The sequence below is a fragment of the Siniperca chuatsi genome, linkage group LG13, assembly GCF_020085105.1.
Source record: "Siniperca chuatsi isolate FFG_IHB_CAS linkage group LG13, ASM2008510v1, whole genome shotgun sequence".
NCBI classification, from domain to species: domain Eukaryota; kingdom Metazoa; phylum Chordata; class Actinopteri; order Centrarchiformes; family Sinipercidae; genus Siniperca; species Siniperca chuatsi.
The window spans coordinates 24,419,069-24,436,276 of record NC_058054.1 but is presented as its reverse complement, the minus strand read 5'-3'; the positions used below and the strand labels follow the sequence as shown (position 1 = coordinate 24,436,276).

Sequence of the window (17,208 nt, the reverse complement as noted above, 5' to 3'; positions counted from 1 at the left end):
TTTGAAGATGTAGCATGTTGAGCTGTTCACTACACAGCCCTCGTCTAGCACTGCAGCGTGCAAAGGCAGATATTCACCACATGGGGAGAAATAGTCTTATTAGTGGCCATTTATGCTCAGAGACTTCTTGCCTCTGGAAAAACATGTTGTTCTCACCGGCTGAAATATCTCTCCCCCTGGTGCTTTCTGTACTGTCTCTCTCCAACAATATAGCCTTTTACATTTTCCGCCTGTCTAAACTGATCCATATCCACTATATATAGGCCATTCAATAAAATGTGTGTGACTAGCAACAACCTCCGCCTGAAAACGATTTACTTAAATAAATGGACTGTACCTATATAGTGCCTTTCTGACTACTCAAAGCGCTTCAACTACATATCACATTAACACCATTCATTCAGCGATGGCAAAAGTAACTAATCATTCACACACCGAAGGCACAGCCCTCTGGAGCAATTTGGGGTTCAGTGTCTTGCCCAAGGACACTTCGACATGTGGGCTGGGGGAAGCCGGAAGCCGAACCGCTGACCTTCCGATTGGTGGACGACCCGCTCTACCACTAAGCCACAGTTGCCCCAGACTGACAGAAATAATAAGACCCTGAGTCCCTTTTTGTTAACTAATGTGTCTTTTTCATTCATGGACAAAGATGATCATTGCTATTTTAATTCCACCTTTGATACTGCAATTCTTTAAATATAATAATAACTAGAATTTGGATGACCATAAATGACCATAACCATGGTCCCTTATTTACCTCAAGAGCAAAGAAAAAATAGGCTTTTGTTCCTAATTTTATTATCCGTTTTGCCTTCTTTTGAGATCACAGCTAAGCTACAGTACTGTTACTGAAACTCAACACTTCCTGCACGTGTCACATTAAAAGTCTTCCAGTGGTTCCAGTTTCATTCACAGTATCTTTACAGCAATTGAAAAACCACTACACGTTAGAGCAATTGTAAATAATAAGTAAATACATTTGACAGTATTTCTGTTAACAAGACTAGGTCGAAACCTAGTATATGGCTGGACCGTGTATGGTCAGTGTGTTATATTGTGACCAAATTGTTACACAGATAGTCAGTGGTAGTGTCTATAATGTGAATTCCTGGATATTAAATGTTCATCTGCAATTTTCTGTAGTGGCCCCAGTAATATTTGTGCTTAAAGTGTACTGAACATCACATAAGAATATCACATAACATGGTTAAGCTACATTTGAGCCAACAAAAATGTTATAATTGCAGTAGCAAGAACAATACTTCCCACTCATATCTTAAGATGTTTGATTTGAAAGATAACGTATTCTATTAATAATTATAACTATTCTAATTATCTAATAACTCCCCCTGCTCTTTGTTTCTATCTGCGGGATGTCTCTCGTTTTTCTATGACTCACTCTGTGTGGAATGATTGTTATTTGTGGTGCTTTAACTGTACGCTCTCCCTCATGCCTCTGGGCGAATGGAGAGCTGTTTTCTCTCTTACTCTGCTCTCTGCTGGACTGTTACTGTGCGTAGCCATCGTCTCCGCTTATCGCAGCAACAGCTTTTATGTTGTTTTCCAGTTTCATTCCCTCATGGTGAATATCAGGTACTGTCTATGTGCTGTGCGCTATTGCTACGCCAGGCTACAATCACTGCTGCCATGCTAACTGCGTATGGCTATTAGCGCTGGTGTTTGTGAATATGACCTTGTTTTTCAATGAGGCTCATTTGCATAGGCCAATTTTGTGCCAAATTGCATATTACCTAATTTACATACCTGCAAATAGCACCGGAGCACCAAGAAGCTATTTGCTTGGCAGCGCAGTTAGGGGTGCAGTTCACTCTTTGTGGGTGCTTTGAGAATTACATGGTTTCTTTTTGTCGTATTAATGCAGGTTTAGCAGCTGCAAGCAATCCTTTTGTGATGCGCCATTGCACTGTGAGCATTGGTGAGGTATGGACTGGTGATTGGTTTCTCGTGAAGTGGGTGTGTGTTTGTGCTTATGGCTACCGGATGGACCCAGTGGGGCATGGACCACATCCTGCTTCACTCTCATCCTACTAGCGATGACCTTAGAGGGCGAAGCCTATACGAAATAATACGTTAGTTACATACCATAACTCCAGATTCTATTAGTAAAGGTACAGCCCTCTAAGCTATGGGCCCCACTGGTTCCTTTAACTAGCTGAAGAAAAAGCTGTTTTTGGGAGCTGATTGTCAGGTCTCAGCTAAACTTATACACAAGATGAGACCAAGGTGGGCCCCACGTAGAAAGTGGGCGTAGACTAAATGTCTTCAGTGCTGTGCGAGCAAGGCATCAACCCACTAGCGATAGCCTTAAAGATCTGTGACTCTACTCATACAATCGGTAGTTACGTAACTGACATTTGCGCCTATTCATTCCGAAAGAGCAACGGCCAATGGGAAAACTCCAACACTCGACCAATCAATGGTGTAACTTCATCCCTCACTCACTCACAGACAGACCTTCGCATTTAGAGGGCTGGCCCCTGCTTTGCTGTGGTTCAGCCAAAAAGAGAAACTTAACAGCAAAGTGGTGAGAATGACATGACTTTTCTCTATTAACCTCACCTGTCAGGGGACTCAGGATCGAAGCAGGTCTTGAGGATGTCGGTGACCTCCGGGTCACAGCAGTCTCCATCATCGTAGTCATAGTGTATACTGTTACACTCCATGTTACAAACTCCATCCTGTCTCTTCCAGTTGTAGCAGGGCCCCAGTCTAAGGCAGTCCCCTCCATCGTGGCCCGTCCTTGGATGGTCGCACTCAGGGTCACATTGGCGGTTCCCAATTTTCCCAATTCGACAATTGCTTAAGATAAACCGTTGTCGGAGGCTGGAGTTTCTGACTGTGTGCACACTCAGATCCAAGCTGATGTTGTAAGGGCGAAAGGCCTCAATTAGAGCCCGGTTCTGGAGCTGGATCTGGGCTTGCGTCACAGTGGGGTTTCCACCATCGTCATTAGAGAGGTTGACAATCCGGTAGCGAACTCGCTTGGGGGCACGGAGCTGCCAGTTGTTGTTGTAGCCAAAGATGATGTCGGTGTTGTCGCATTGTGTCAGGCCGCAAGGTGGTGGCAGGAACGAGGAGACAAGTTCTTGTTCCGGGACAGGAGTGGTGATGATGGTTGGATGGAGGCCAACTTTGGATGGAGTCCATAGCTGTTCCACCTCAAAGTTAGAAGCAAAATCCAACAATATTTAACTCAACTTGAATACTTTTTCCAATCCAATTACAATATATAAAAATTGTCTAATATGATGACTGCAAAGACTGAACAACTGAAACTCTAGAAATTAAATATAGTCGGTTACATTAGTGAAGTCAGCCCACATCGCCAAGAGTGGCTCGCTTTTGTCAATTTGCAGTGGCCGCTTCAGCAGGTCCTCATGAGAGCGGGCATGGGCCCACAAGACCACACCCCCTATATGGCCCCTGAAGCTGTGTCCTTGATCTGATTGGTTTCTGCCGAGGAAGAGGGTTCTGCACGTCTTCATGAAGGGACTGTAGAGATTCCCAGACTGGAGACTGCTCTGTCCCACCTGAGAGGAAAAGCAAGGGACAAACGACAGCCAAGAGAGGAGAAGCAGAAACAAACGGCTTTCCATTTCATTATGTTATGAACATAATGATGATTGATGGTCTAATTTCATTAGACTTTTGAAAAAAACATATTAGCATTAAGTATCACAGGTTTTAAGCTGCCAATGTTGGGGCAATGTCACTTAAGAAGTTCTCCATCTGGTGGGTGTCGACAAAATTAAGACATATTACATATTCACTCTATTCCCCAAATACTCTGATTGGCTGACACTACAATTGCCTACATATTCATCAGGTGTCCTGTCCTTTTTCAAAAGACAAAAAAATACAACTGCTTGCATGTCAAAATTATGATGCTTGATGATGGATTGTTCATGGGTGTTTACGTTCAAACATCAGATCTGTTACCCAAAAATTTAATTTAAAATGAAAAATTAAAACTGGAAACGTAAAAAGCTAGTAAGTGAACTTTGAGTTGGGATTGCTTTGTCAGAGTACTGTCACTGTATTTCAGTGATCAACAAGTTGAAAGTGAAGAAGTAAATGACCAAACTCAACCAAACTGTGAACCAAAGTTCAACCATGCACTAAAACCACACACCTTAGCTCCATCAACATACAGGGCCATGTTGTGGCCGCTGTAAGTGGCCATCAGGTGAGTCCAGGCATTGGCTCGGTACTGTTGGTGGCTATAGACAGTGGTGGATTTCAGGGCTCGGTCTGTGCGAAGCGTGAAGTAGAACCGTGCGTCTTTGGTGCTGCCAGGTTCCACAGTGCGGATGCCTACCGACCAGCCCTTCTCACTCAGTGAATGGGAACAGTTGTCAAATACACCTATAGCAAAGGGGAAATGGGGAAAAGTAAAGTCAAAGGACAGCAAATTTACAAATGGCCATTGCCCTCATGAAAATTAATAAATAAACACACAAACAAGCAATCTTTCCAAGTGATTACAGTCCTGTGGATAAAGGACAACAGAGAGAGAGAGAGAGAGAGAGAGAGAGAGAGAGAGCGAGAGAGGCGGACACACAGAAAGAGAGAGTAAGACAGAGAAATAGAATAGACATAGTCAGAGACAGCGAGAGAGAACACAGAGGGGAAGGAGGACGGAAGTATTTCACTCAGCCAAGGCAAGGCCCTGATATTTCCATCTGCTGTTGCAACAGACACACACAAATTCACATCTGCTCCCCAGATGTCTAACACTGGGACAGCGAAGGGTCAGGGAACCCCTTCACCCTCCTCAACGCTGTATGTGTGTGCATGTGTATATGCTTACATGCTTGTGTGTAAAGTGGGCAATTGTAGCAAAATATCCCCAAGGAGGTGAGCCAGTTTCATGGTAATTCAGTTAAAGAAAGCAGCAGTTAGGAGGCTATAGCTTACCCAAGTGAATTAGATTAGAACTGTATGTACTGTACTACCAAATGTACACAAATACATTTGTATCAGTCTATGCATATCTACAGTAACACATGACATGCTAAAGGTGCTACATATTGCACTTAATCATCAATAAATCATCAACTCATATGTTGGGAGACAAAACGTCAACCTTTACATACATTGCATTGGCAAATCTGTATCACAAGGTAATTTTGTGGGAAGTGTACAGTATGCTGTTGGCACATTATTTAACAGCACACAACAGGAGGAGGGCGAACTTACGTTTTCAGTGTTTCCTGCAACAGCAGATGGTCATGGTGAAAAAATACTGCCAAAAATTGACAACATTTTGTTTGCAACAGGAAACAAATGAGTTTATGGGAAATGTGGTCTTGATGTTGTGAGATATATGTGCTACCACACACATTAGTTCAAGGCTACCATTCATCTCCACCGTGGTCTCACTTGTTTACCATAATTATAATATTGAAGTCAATTAGGTACTGATGTTTAAAAGCTGCATTTTTTGGGACACTTGGGAGCAGCAAAACTAGCCTAAAACACAACATTGGCATAATATCACTTTCTAAAGTTGTTATGGCAAACATGTAAGCAAACAATTAGCTATTTACACAATTAGCAGACAGACAGCAACATTAGCATTCACTTGGCGTCTTGTTTCTGGCAATGTAAGTCCAATATTCACTCTTCTTTTAACTCTGTTTCGGCTTCCACCAACGCTTTAAGGAAATATCTGGCTCTTTAGCTGCTAAATGCTCCACTGCATTCACCAGCTAGTCGCTAACTTTGTTTGTCAGCTGTTTTGTGCTGGTCAGAGCTTCTTGGCTGAAAAGAATGCCTACTGCGGCTGAAAACAAGGTTGATGAGAGCGGCGAGAGTGAACCAAACCAGCAAAGTTGTGGGCCAGAAAACCAAAACAATGAGCTCAAAGACACTAAAATGCTCTGTAGAGCTGAGGGAAACGGCAGAGTTGGGGGATAATTCTCTGTTGGTTTGTTACTACGAGGAACCCCCTTTACATTACACATAGTCATTTGATCATTGTTATAAAACTATAATATAAAACTATTGATTGGTGCAGCTTTAAAATGCTACATGTGTACAAGTGTAGGCTACTAAATGTAATTTAAATGCCATAGTTATCACCAAATCTGGAAAAATAAGATATGCAATCTTAATCTAAAAGTCATTTATCTTTTTTATGATGCATCATGTCATACACTTAATTATGTAGCTATTCTTTTTCTCATAGATGGCATTGCAAATTGAAACATAAACCACAGTATATAGCTATTTTAACCTTGTACAGCATTGCGCTCTTGTTGAATTTGCTAGAACCATACCAATATATTGCCCAATATTGGTAATTATTATCAGCCAATACGTAATTAGTTAACCCATTGGTATTGCCATAAATGTTGTTAAAATGCAGTAAAATAACTAAATACATTATGCATCCCACAATAATGCAGCACCTAAGGAAATGTAGAATCAGTGTCATCATTACATTGTTTGTCGACCATCTCAAGATTCTGCAACACATACAGTAACATAACAATAAAGGATGAAATATACAAACAAATAGATCATCACTTAGATTAGAAGTCAAATCAATGTAAATATCATGTCAGAAACAACAGGAGTTTGTTTTTCACTGTACTGGTCAGATTCCTTCAGGGCACTACAAAGAGAAAGGCCCATGCCACAAAATGCCGCCCTCACATAAGGAAGCAATGAGGGGGAAAAAAGTTGAGTAATGGATTCGGATCTTTGATCAGGGTAAATGTGAGTGGACGTAACAGTTTGTGGTCTCTCTCACTATATGGACAGCTGTGGTGCTGCACCGTAGCGCTTTTATCCTCTTCAATTTGTTTGATGTATGTGTTGTTCGGTCAAATGTGCAGCTTTTCAGATGTAACATTCCTGATGCTGGCTTGTTGGAAAAACAGTAACGTTCATCTTCATGTGAACAGTCTGGTTGAATGAAGATAAGATCAGTGTGTCTGCAATCTCTGCTCAGAATCAATGAAAACAGTCAGGTTAACTATGAGGAGAGAGACTCAATGAAACACACCCTGGGAATTTACACAGTTATGTAACCACTTACTTATTTAGAGTCTGTGTCTAGAATGAAAATACAGTTTCATTTCTTGTGACAAAAAAATGGCTTAAAAACTATTTTATTGTGATCAAATAACTCATTATAGAATATTGTGGAAGTTATTAGCTTAGTCTTAACACTTTTATTACAGGATCACCTGTATTTATCACCTGCGGATCTTGGTTGAATGGCTATTTGATGCACTTCACAATACAGCACTGGGGCTTGAAAGGAGTAGCATTTAAACATCACCATTATCATTAATAATGTAATAATAATAATAATGAGCATCTTCATCAAGACATCAATATGTTCACCCTCATCATAATAATCATATTTATCATCACTGCAGATAACACTGTCATCATAATCACATTATCTTTGTCAGTAACATTATCCCATCATACTCATTATAATTGCATCATTATTGTCAGTATTATTATCCCATTATAGTCTTCATAATTATTAGTATTGTCAGCAGGGGTGGAACCAGAACCTAAAAAATGCCAAGGTTAAGAGGTTAAACTGGGGTAGGATGAGTTAGGTTGGGGGATCAAGCCAGGGCAACGAGGGCATGCTTTTTGTTGCTGTGCTTATTATTGTTTTGTCTTTAATTTGGTCATTTGAGTGCACATGGATGTTTGGTTGTAAACAATGTATGTATAATTAGGCTTAAATTTGAGAAAAACTTAAACACCACTTTTACGTTCATGCGTATATATGGAAATGGTCACGGACAAATTATACCAACATAACTTATGAACTGGGGAAAAACACACACAAAAAATACCAAAGCCTCAGTTTACCATTTTATTTCTTATGCTGGCACAATTCGGCAAAGAAGCCTTAATCAGAGCACCACAAGAGTGGTATCCTCCTTTTATAGAGAATAAGCTATCATCATCAGGTGTGCAGGGGAGGTACTAAGTTACGTAACCGTGGTGAACTGTGTTTTTGAGTTCATAAGTGCATATCCTATTTTTTAACATAAACACATAACAAACATTCTTGATAGAGATCCCTTAGATTTTTTTTAAATTGTGACCAAGATACATACTGAGCGGGACATTTTACAGTTGAAAAGTACATTTGTTATTGCTCTCAACTATGTAATGGTGACACTGTTTCTAAATTACCTCAAAAATGTACTTTGGCATTTCTGTACTACAATTTCTTGGTGCTTATCGGCCAACACATACATTGATACTGATATATCTGGAATGAGCTTATATCAGCCGATATATCGGTCTAGCTGATTAATCGGTGTAGCTCTACTCGGAAGCGCACCTGTCTTGCATTTGATATATCTATGTCGTCAATGGTAGCTGATGATCATGACTGACAATTGTAAATGCCATTAGGGCTTCAGAAGAGAATAGAATATGTCCATCACAAATTCCCAGAGCCCAATGCATCTTCCAATTTCTTGTTGTGTTCACCCTACAGTCCAAAACGCAAACATATTGAATTTACAATCATATAAATCCATCATATAAAACTGAGCAAATCCTTACATTTGAGAAGCTGAAACCAGAGAATGTTTGGTGATTTTGCCTGATAAATGACTTGAATGATTAATTGATTATCAAAACTGGTGATTAATTTTCTGTCAATCAACTCAAGGAGTCTCATCTAATTGTCTCAGCACTGAACGTCATTATCACAATGTATTCCTGATCACTGTAATTTCTGCAACAGAGTAAACCCTGGATAAACTCTATTTGACCTCTGTCGTGAAAACCAGCCTCCTGAGACCAGTATCTTTTTCTTGGAAATGTAATGAGAGAAAATCAAATGCTGCTAGGGTTACTAGATATAGTATAGCTGTCACAAGCTATTTGCAACAACATACAGCACCTTAAGTCTTGTGTATCAGAATGAAATCTAGGCTACCTAAACAGAGTTTGAGAGAACAAGCAATAGCAGGCAAGCAGACATGTCAACCAACAGGAAGGTGATATAAATATCCTGGAACAGATAAATACACAAGCAGAACGACCAGGCAGAGGGGTCAAGGCTAGAGTTTGAGACTAGTAAACTGACACTTCAACTCCACAGACTATGCCAAATGAATGTATTCCCCTACTACTGCCATGGGGCATCTAACCCCAACTCAGTGTGTGACCACGGGGGAACCAGCTCTCAGTGGGAAACTTTTGTGAGATGACAGTGATGCAGACATGATGAGTTTTCACCCACCTGCTATGACTGCAGGGTTGCTCTGCCCTCCCTCAGGCTTCACCCACAGCTCCAGGCTGAACTTGGCCCTCGGCAGCTCCACCCCTGCAGCCGGCTTCACCTTTAGCTGCTCCCGACGCCCGCTGAAGTACAGGGCGGTCATCCAGGAAGGGGGCACCCTAGGCACGGGGCTCCCCCAGGGTGAGGAGCTGCCGACGGGCAGGCTCACCGGCGGATCCGCCTCCTCCACTTCACCGGAGTAGTCCTCGGTAGCGTCCTCCAGGGTCCCGGTCGACTGCTGGTCTCCAGCTCCCTGTTGCAGCCTGTACAGGACCTGGAGCCCCCTGGAATCTGTCGAGCTGTCGGGGAAAACTTTCTCCCAACTGGAGTTGCCCTCTTCCTCGTAAGGAAACGTCCCGTCGATGTTGCGGGTGAACCTGGAGCGGGAGCCGCGTGGGGACTGCGCGTGGTCCGAAGATGAGACGGTCTGACCGGCGTCTTTAAGCAAAGACATCCGCGGCTGTTGTGTGACATAATTTGGGTCTCTCCCGTCATTTGTGGAGCGTTTCTCATAGAACCGCCCGGGCAATGTAACATATTCGTCCCCCGCTCCCACCGCCACATCCTCTTTGTCGCCCCAGCCTCCCTTATCCTCCCCCGCCGGAGCGACCCGGTACACCCCGGTGTCAAACCTGCACCCTCCTGCACAAACCGCAGCAGCGCTCTTTACAGCGTACAGCTTTCTCCGGCTCGTGTGCGTCCTCGGACGGGCCGCTGGAGGGCGGTGTTGTGACGGGGAGAGGGAGCGGGTTTGCCGCCGGGACCTCCAGACACCGGAGACGGTGCAGGGTTCACCTGCTAGCCTGGAGAGCTCACGGTCTGCCCGCCGGGCCATGGCGCGTTTATACCGGCCGAGTGCATCGGAGCGAACCGGGTTGAGCAGCCACGTGTTAGTGATGAGGACGAGGAAGAGAGCCAATAGTCTGATCAACAGCATTTTCTCAGGTTAGGGAATGTACTTAGCGGGATTTGTTGAAAATAAATGGGGGGAAAGATTTTGGCTCTTAAAAGTCTGCCACCAGACTGTGGTTATTAGATTTATTTGCGCACATTTACCCAGAAATAAAGAAAGGGCTGTTTAGGTTGCCTGGTTTGTAATTTAAAATTAACCTATTTTGGTAAACTAATTTGGAGAGAAATCAAATATAAACTATCAGTGCATTCCAAAGGGATCAAACTAATAAAGAGGATGTCACATTCAAAAGTTCTCACATAGACTTATTGCATATTGAGGTTGTTGGTATATGTTTGATATCGATTTTGAATAAAGCAGAAGTTTTACACTCTTGAATCACACAAAACAATCAGATCTACAGCGAAGTTAATCTAAATCCTTTCTTGGCGCAGCTGCAGTGGGTCTCCACACTCCTTTCCACTCATGTAACCTATAGGCTGTCTGCAAAATCTGTAACCTCTGGCACTTTCTTTCCGTTTGCAGGTAGAAAAAACGTCCAACTATTCGGTTTGCGTTTCAGTAAGCCCATGAGTTAAAGAGTCAATTTTTAAACGTCACCAGGTTGATTTCAAATTTGAAATGACCAGAAACAAATTATTTTATTGCTGAGGAAAATGTGGATGCAGTTTCCTTTGTTTAAAAAAAAATGTATTTAATTTGCATGAATAAATCAGGTGAAATCAGATTATTTCACTCCTCAGTGACTTTGCACAAAGCCTCGAATTTCTTTTTACCTGACCATTGCGGCATGAGTTAGTGCGTCCTGTTCCAAAATATAGCTGCAAGGTGGAATCAGAGTAATAAAAAAAAAAAAAGACAAAGTCACTCCAGAGGCAAACTGAAGTGCAGTGCAAAGTGGCAGCCCTAAAATAGCTATCCTACTTGTTGAGCAGAAGCTTAATTTCTGAGAGAGGACAAAAATATTAGTCCGTTAAATCATGGTTCGGCGTCTGCGCGTCAGCTCCTCTTGGTTTTGTTGTGCGTCTGTGTGCGCTTCAGAGAGTGACTTGCTGCTCCTCTGCACCGGTCCATGCAGTAGTAGTAATTTCCTCCTCCATTCACTCCTCCATCTCTCTCTCTCTCCCTCTCTCTCTCTCTCTCTCCCTCTCTCATTCTTTTGAGTCCAAAGGTTTTTTGTTTTTTTTTTTATCAGGGAGCCCCTGCCCGCCCTGACATCACCGGTAGGGGAAGTGTGGTGGAGGTGGTACAGGGGGGTGCGTCCTTCCCTTGCCTCACACTTGTGTTTTTGTGTTTTACAAGGGAAATCCTCTTCTCTCCTCATTCCCGTGCCCAGTCCTGTGCTGTGCGTCCCTTTGATGCAGTGGGGCGACAGGAAAGGGGTTGTAAAGTTAATTTATGTATTTATTTTTCTTGTCCTGACCTTATCCATCTATCCATCCATCGCCAGTGGTGGAAGAAGTATTCAGATCCTTAAGTAAAATAAAAGTATGTAAAAATATTCTGTTAATTGTACTTTACTTGAGTAGGCTGTTTCAATCTCTCCACTACGTTTCAGAGGGAAATATTGTACTTTTTACTCATCTACATTTATTTGACAGCTTCAGTTACCAGTTACTTTGCAGATTAAGAGTTCACATGCAGAAAATGTGATGCAGCTTGTGAAACACCGATTAAACTACCCACTAAGCAGAATATAAAATAGTCAAAATTAGTTCCACCTCGACAACTGTAAAATGCCACTTACACATTAATACATCAGTAATAATAATAATAATAATTATTATTATTATTATTATTATTATTAATAACAATTATAATCAAATAATTTAATATATATGAATTGTGAGTATTATGAGTATACATTTTGATAATACATACTTTTACTTAATTGATTGTTTCAGTGCAGGATTTTTTGTAATGAAGTATTTTTATATTGCAGTATAGCTACTTTATTCGTATACAATTGTACATATACTATTGTAAGTTATGTAAGTATCAAAAGTAAAAGTACTTGTTATGCAGAAAATGGCCCCTATAGTGTTATATTATTATATAGCTCTATTACTGGATTATTTATACTGATGCATTTATGTATAAACAGCATTTAACTGTTGTATCTGATCAAGTTGGAGTTACTTTATAGTAGTTTTAGTCTATAGTTATAGTAGTTATGTAGTAATATATACTGTTTGGTACTGTAGACCACTGTACATGTCTTCTTAAAAGGAGGCTCTACTGTCGGCCTGGCAATGGATGAATGATGGTGGAGGTGGCTGAGCTGGGGGTGAAGGGCTGTTTGCTACAGTAACCTAAGTGTGTTTGATCTCTCCCTTGCTAACCCTCACTCTCTTTCTTCATCTCTCTCTCACACACACAGACACACACACACTCTCTCTCTCTCTCTCTCTCCAAAGAGAAGGAGGTGAGGTTTGAGAAACCTTCCTTTCCTCTCCCCTCTTCCAACCCCATCCCCCCACCCCCAATCTATCTCACTCACTCATGCTCTGGCTCTCTTCAGTGGTACAACACTGACAGGCACAACATCTGTCTCGCACATGAAAAGGGTTTTTGCGAGCTTTTTATCACCCAAATATGCTACCTGCTTTGTGCCAAAGTGCTCGTGTGGACCGAGCAAGGGCTGAAAACACAGGGAGTGGAAGCATCAGAGAAATATATGGAGGGATGTTATATAACAATGGCACAACTGAAAGTGAAAATACCACACATTTTTAATTATTCTATTTTATTGATTTAGCTGTAGGCCTATGAACAAAATCCTCTAATAGGCAAATCACACAAAAACCCAATAATCTATATGCACATATGCATACATGTACATACCTGAATATATACATGCACATAAACACACAGATACAAACACCATTAAATATGATTATTTAAACACATTATTGGATGCCATAGATGTATCACAGTATCATTTTCTTTGGGATATTAAAGGAATTTTATGCTGTTTGAAAAAACAAATCTTTACTCAAGGTCCACCAACTCATGATCTATGGGGCTTAGTTTGCTCACACTGGACAAACTCCACCCACTGACAAGGTCTGTGAGAAGTGATTGAAAGCTCCCAAATAAGCAAATAAGTGGAACTTGAGGTACTTTTTTTTGTCAAACTAACTTTTCCAAGGTTTGAATACAATACTGTTTTTTTCTATTAAGGAATTGTGTGTCTGTTTTCATACATTCTGGGAAAATGTTACATTAAAATCTTATAATCAGTAGCAGTCTGTACGGTCACTCATGGCCACAAAGCACCCATTTCTATTGAACAATTGAGAAATATACTAAATTTTTCCTTTCATTCCTACCACAGAAGAGGTGAGTCTGAGCACAATGTAAGTGAATCTACTTTCAGTAATACCACACACTGAGCTTTGCACCAATTCCAATGTTCTCCACCTTTTTCATGTAGTAAGAAATATGCATTTTAAGTGTTACAGAACCCCTTAATGCCTTGATCTGTTGTCTCTTCAAGCCAAATTGTGTGTTTTTGTAGCTTATCATATATGGATGAATATTTTGACTCATCAAAAATACCTTGCAAATGGAAAAATAGCTTTTGGCAACTTGTGCAGGCCCTCCTAACTCAAAAGACAGGTGTCTTACTGAGATGTTTCCAGACACTGCAAACAAAATCTATACTGATCTTGAAAATACTATAAAACTTTGCAGATACGATATGCTGTCTTCTGTTTGTAGACCTTTGTGTTTTATCACTTGAGGATTTTAAAGCGTCCACCCTTTTGCAGGATTGATTTGTGCAATTCTGTTCATGCTTATGACATGCAGAGAAATTCATTTGTGCATTTAGTCATGATGCACTTGCTCATTTACCCTCTAAGTCATCATTTAAAAAATAATGGCTTCTACAGACAGCTGTTGCTGTTCCACACCTTCTGAAACGTTACCCCTTTCTTCTCCCCCAGACCCCACTATTTTTGTCAGGCTCAATTTGCAAACAGGGCCCTGGCTCAAGGCTGGAGATGGAGATGGAGGAGGAAGCCGCTGGCAGTTATGGCAGGGGCCCCCGATGGGGCAAAATGGTTCCTAAAGAGTGGGAGGCAGGAATTCCACAATCCCAGCCTGCCTGACTGAGGGATCTGCCTGCTAGACATTCAGCTTTTTCTGCTGGCAAAGTGCCCTTTGAAATCCAGCTGCAACTGTGCTGGGAAAAAAGAAGCAAGAGAAATAGGAGGGGTGGGTTTTAGAGAAAGCAACAAAAAAGGGAGGGAAGGGAAGGATGAAGGAGAAGAGACAGAAGAGGAAGAGAGCAATAGAGGGGTGTGCAGTGTGTGGTAGAGTGTGTATGTGAGAGTCTGAATGGGCGTGCACCACTGGGGCCTCACCACCCGCTGTAAGGGACCTCCACAGATTATCCTTCATCTGAGCTTGTCGGCCTTGACCCCACCGACCCTGCGACCCACTCTCTGTCTTTGCCTCTCTCTCTTTCACACACACACTTTTCCTCACACACTCTCCCCACACACCCTCATTATTTTCTCCGTGTCACTCACTCTTTCTCTCTTACCTCTCTGCCGCTCACTAACCTCCGACGCACCAACACTGCTGATCCTCCAACTCCACCCCGCCACCACACACATTCCCCGAACACACACACACACAACCTGCTTCCTCATGCAAAAGAGGGGGACCCAATGGGAGAAAATCCAGGCTGATGTGCAGGACAAATGAGGAGGGGAAGAAAGAAGAAAAGGGGAAAAAGAAAGAAGGCAAGCTTTTCACCACCACTGGTATAAAATAGAAAGGGGGGAGGGAGAGGGGTTGAGGGGGACCAATGCAACATGGTGTATATACAGTACTGCAGGTGTTTGGCTCAAAGGAAATTATTCAGAGTCAGCTGTTGCATGTGCAGAGTATTTAAGGTTTTCAAATTATGAGCTAAAACTGATATTTGTGTCTGACCTTTTTAATATTTTTACTGTCACTCCTTTGTTTCCTATCTCTCCTGTCAATCTGCACTGTAAGTTATCTCTGTAAAACCCAGAAGTCATATTTAAAGATATGGAAAGCAGTGTCAAAAGGTTAAAAAAAAATCCCAATTTGTAGGTTTAATAAGTATCTATACAGTTCATATTTTGACATATTGTAATGCGTTTAATTCATTTAGACTGAAAATTGCATAAATATTGTGTATTCTTGATAATAGCACACTGACTTTCCATACCTTCTTTTGAGTCACACATTAAATTGAACCCAGCATGATTGACCTATGCAGCACAGAGAAAGACATTTCACTGTACACGGTGGTCCTTTTCAGGGAAATTAATTTACTCTTCGATGTATCCAGTAATTTTCCTCTTGCTGAAAACCTTATTACACATCCTAACTGAGCTCCATAATGACACATATAAACTTCTTCCGCAAACAAAAATATGGGAAAATCCATGTTGTGCGTGACTACATGGAGGACCCCTTATTTGCCCACGTGGAGGTAAAAATGGAAAAGCAAGTAGCAGGCTGGATAAACTGTGAGCGTGAATACGTTAGTGCTCCTTAGGTTTTATTTGCAAAGCTGCAGGTGGATGCTTGAATGACATGACACTGTTTTTCTTGGCTCGGTCGCTGACTGCACTTTGTGGATGTGACCTACCTGCTTGTTTTTGATGTAAAGGCAATATCATCTGAAAAAAATGACAAACATGAGGAGACGCTCTGTATTTCTATGGTAGACAGAAATCATTATAATATTCCTAGAATATTCCAAAGGAACCTGTGGGTCTGTGATACTCAATATGCTTTTAGGTACATTTGATCTCCTCAGGTATAATCATAATGTTCCTAATATTCTGAGGGGGACTTTTTAACCTCTTAGGGATCATTTAATAACTTTGTGCATATTGTGATATTTTCATATTAACCTTCTGAAGTATGGCATTATATACATATATAACATGTATAACCAATACTGTATTTCTAATAAAGTTTGGAGCTATGAAGCTTGCTCTCAATATTCTGGTGTTGTCTGTTGATATTATTGTTCTCAATTTGCTGATATATTGGCCTTTTATTAAATATAGGATATTGATTACAACTGATGGGAAGCCCTTAATTTGCTTTCATTTAATGCAACAATTTGTTAAGACAGAAGTACAGTTTTATGCACTTTTGTTGTGGCTGTTGCTGTTGTTGTTGTTTTTCCAGAGTTTCAACTGAGAATTTCAGTGTAATGAGAGGGAATTACTTAGCATGCACATGGCCAACTGAAAAGAAACTGAACATGGATATAAATTTGGTTTAAGTCTAAAATGATTATTATGTGATCAGAAATTTAGACACATGCAATGCAAAATGCCTTCAATATAAGATTTCCTACTTGGAATGATTTTTTCAAGACTACTGTTTTACATATTTGTGTGGTGACTCAATTTTGGTGTACTGGATTCATTATCTGTGACAAAATAATCTCAAGTCAAAGGTCAATTTATTTGCTTTTTGGAGCTTTTAATAGCATCAGATGCAGATGGGGTTGAAAGCTAAGAAAAGACTGGTAAGTGGACCTTTGAGGTGTGAGATTATTCTGTCACACACACTATTTCAAAAGTCAAGAATGAACTTCCCTGCCCAAGATTTCATTATTCAGTTCAGCTACATGAATGGAGAAGGAAGAAATACTAAAACTACAATATAATGGAATCCAGCACAAATACACCACTACAGCCTACAAACTGCCATACAGTTGAAAAAAAATGTCTCCAATTCTCAGTTTCACAAAGGTAGGATTTATTACAGCACTTTTGTATAGGATTACAATATAAAGGTGGGGTTATTTTTCTGGTCACTGGGTATAGTGCTGTATTCTTGCTGATTTTAATGAAATAATGAATTTGGCCAGAAAAAAAAAATTGCAAACTGTTCTGGTGACTTAGAACCACATAATAAAATCCAAATGGACAGCTGTGGTATTTATATTTCCATCAGCGCAGTTACACTCCTTCTCACTAGGAGGCGG

General features: G+C 41.0%; 1 protein-coding gene across 2 annotated transcripts in view; it reads right to left on the bottom strand.

Annotated features, from left to right (window-relative positions):
• Positions 1–11,441, bottom strand: part of pappa2 (pappalysin 2) — a 79,915-nt gene extending 68,474 nt beyond the window's left edge. Inside the window, exons 1-5 of one of the 2 annotated variants that reach the window (XM_044219827.1) lie at positions 9,465–11,441; positions 9,263–9,338; positions 4,157–4,389; positions 3,327–3,554; positions 2,584–3,182 (exon numbers count right to left, since the gene is read on the bottom strand). In XM_044219827.1, the coding sequence (XP_044075762.1) occupies positions 2,584–3,182; positions 3,327–3,554; positions 4,157–4,389; positions 9,263–9,338; positions 9,465–10,238 (1,910 nt within the window). In that variant the 5' untranslated portion in view covers positions 10,239–11,441. Of the gene's footprint in view, positions 1–2,583; positions 3,183–3,326; positions 3,555–4,156; positions 4,390–9,262 lie in introns of both variants that reach the window. The other variant, XM_044219826.1, reaches the window with a different exon arrangement.
• Positions 11,442–17,208: the final 5,767 nt, after the last annotated feature.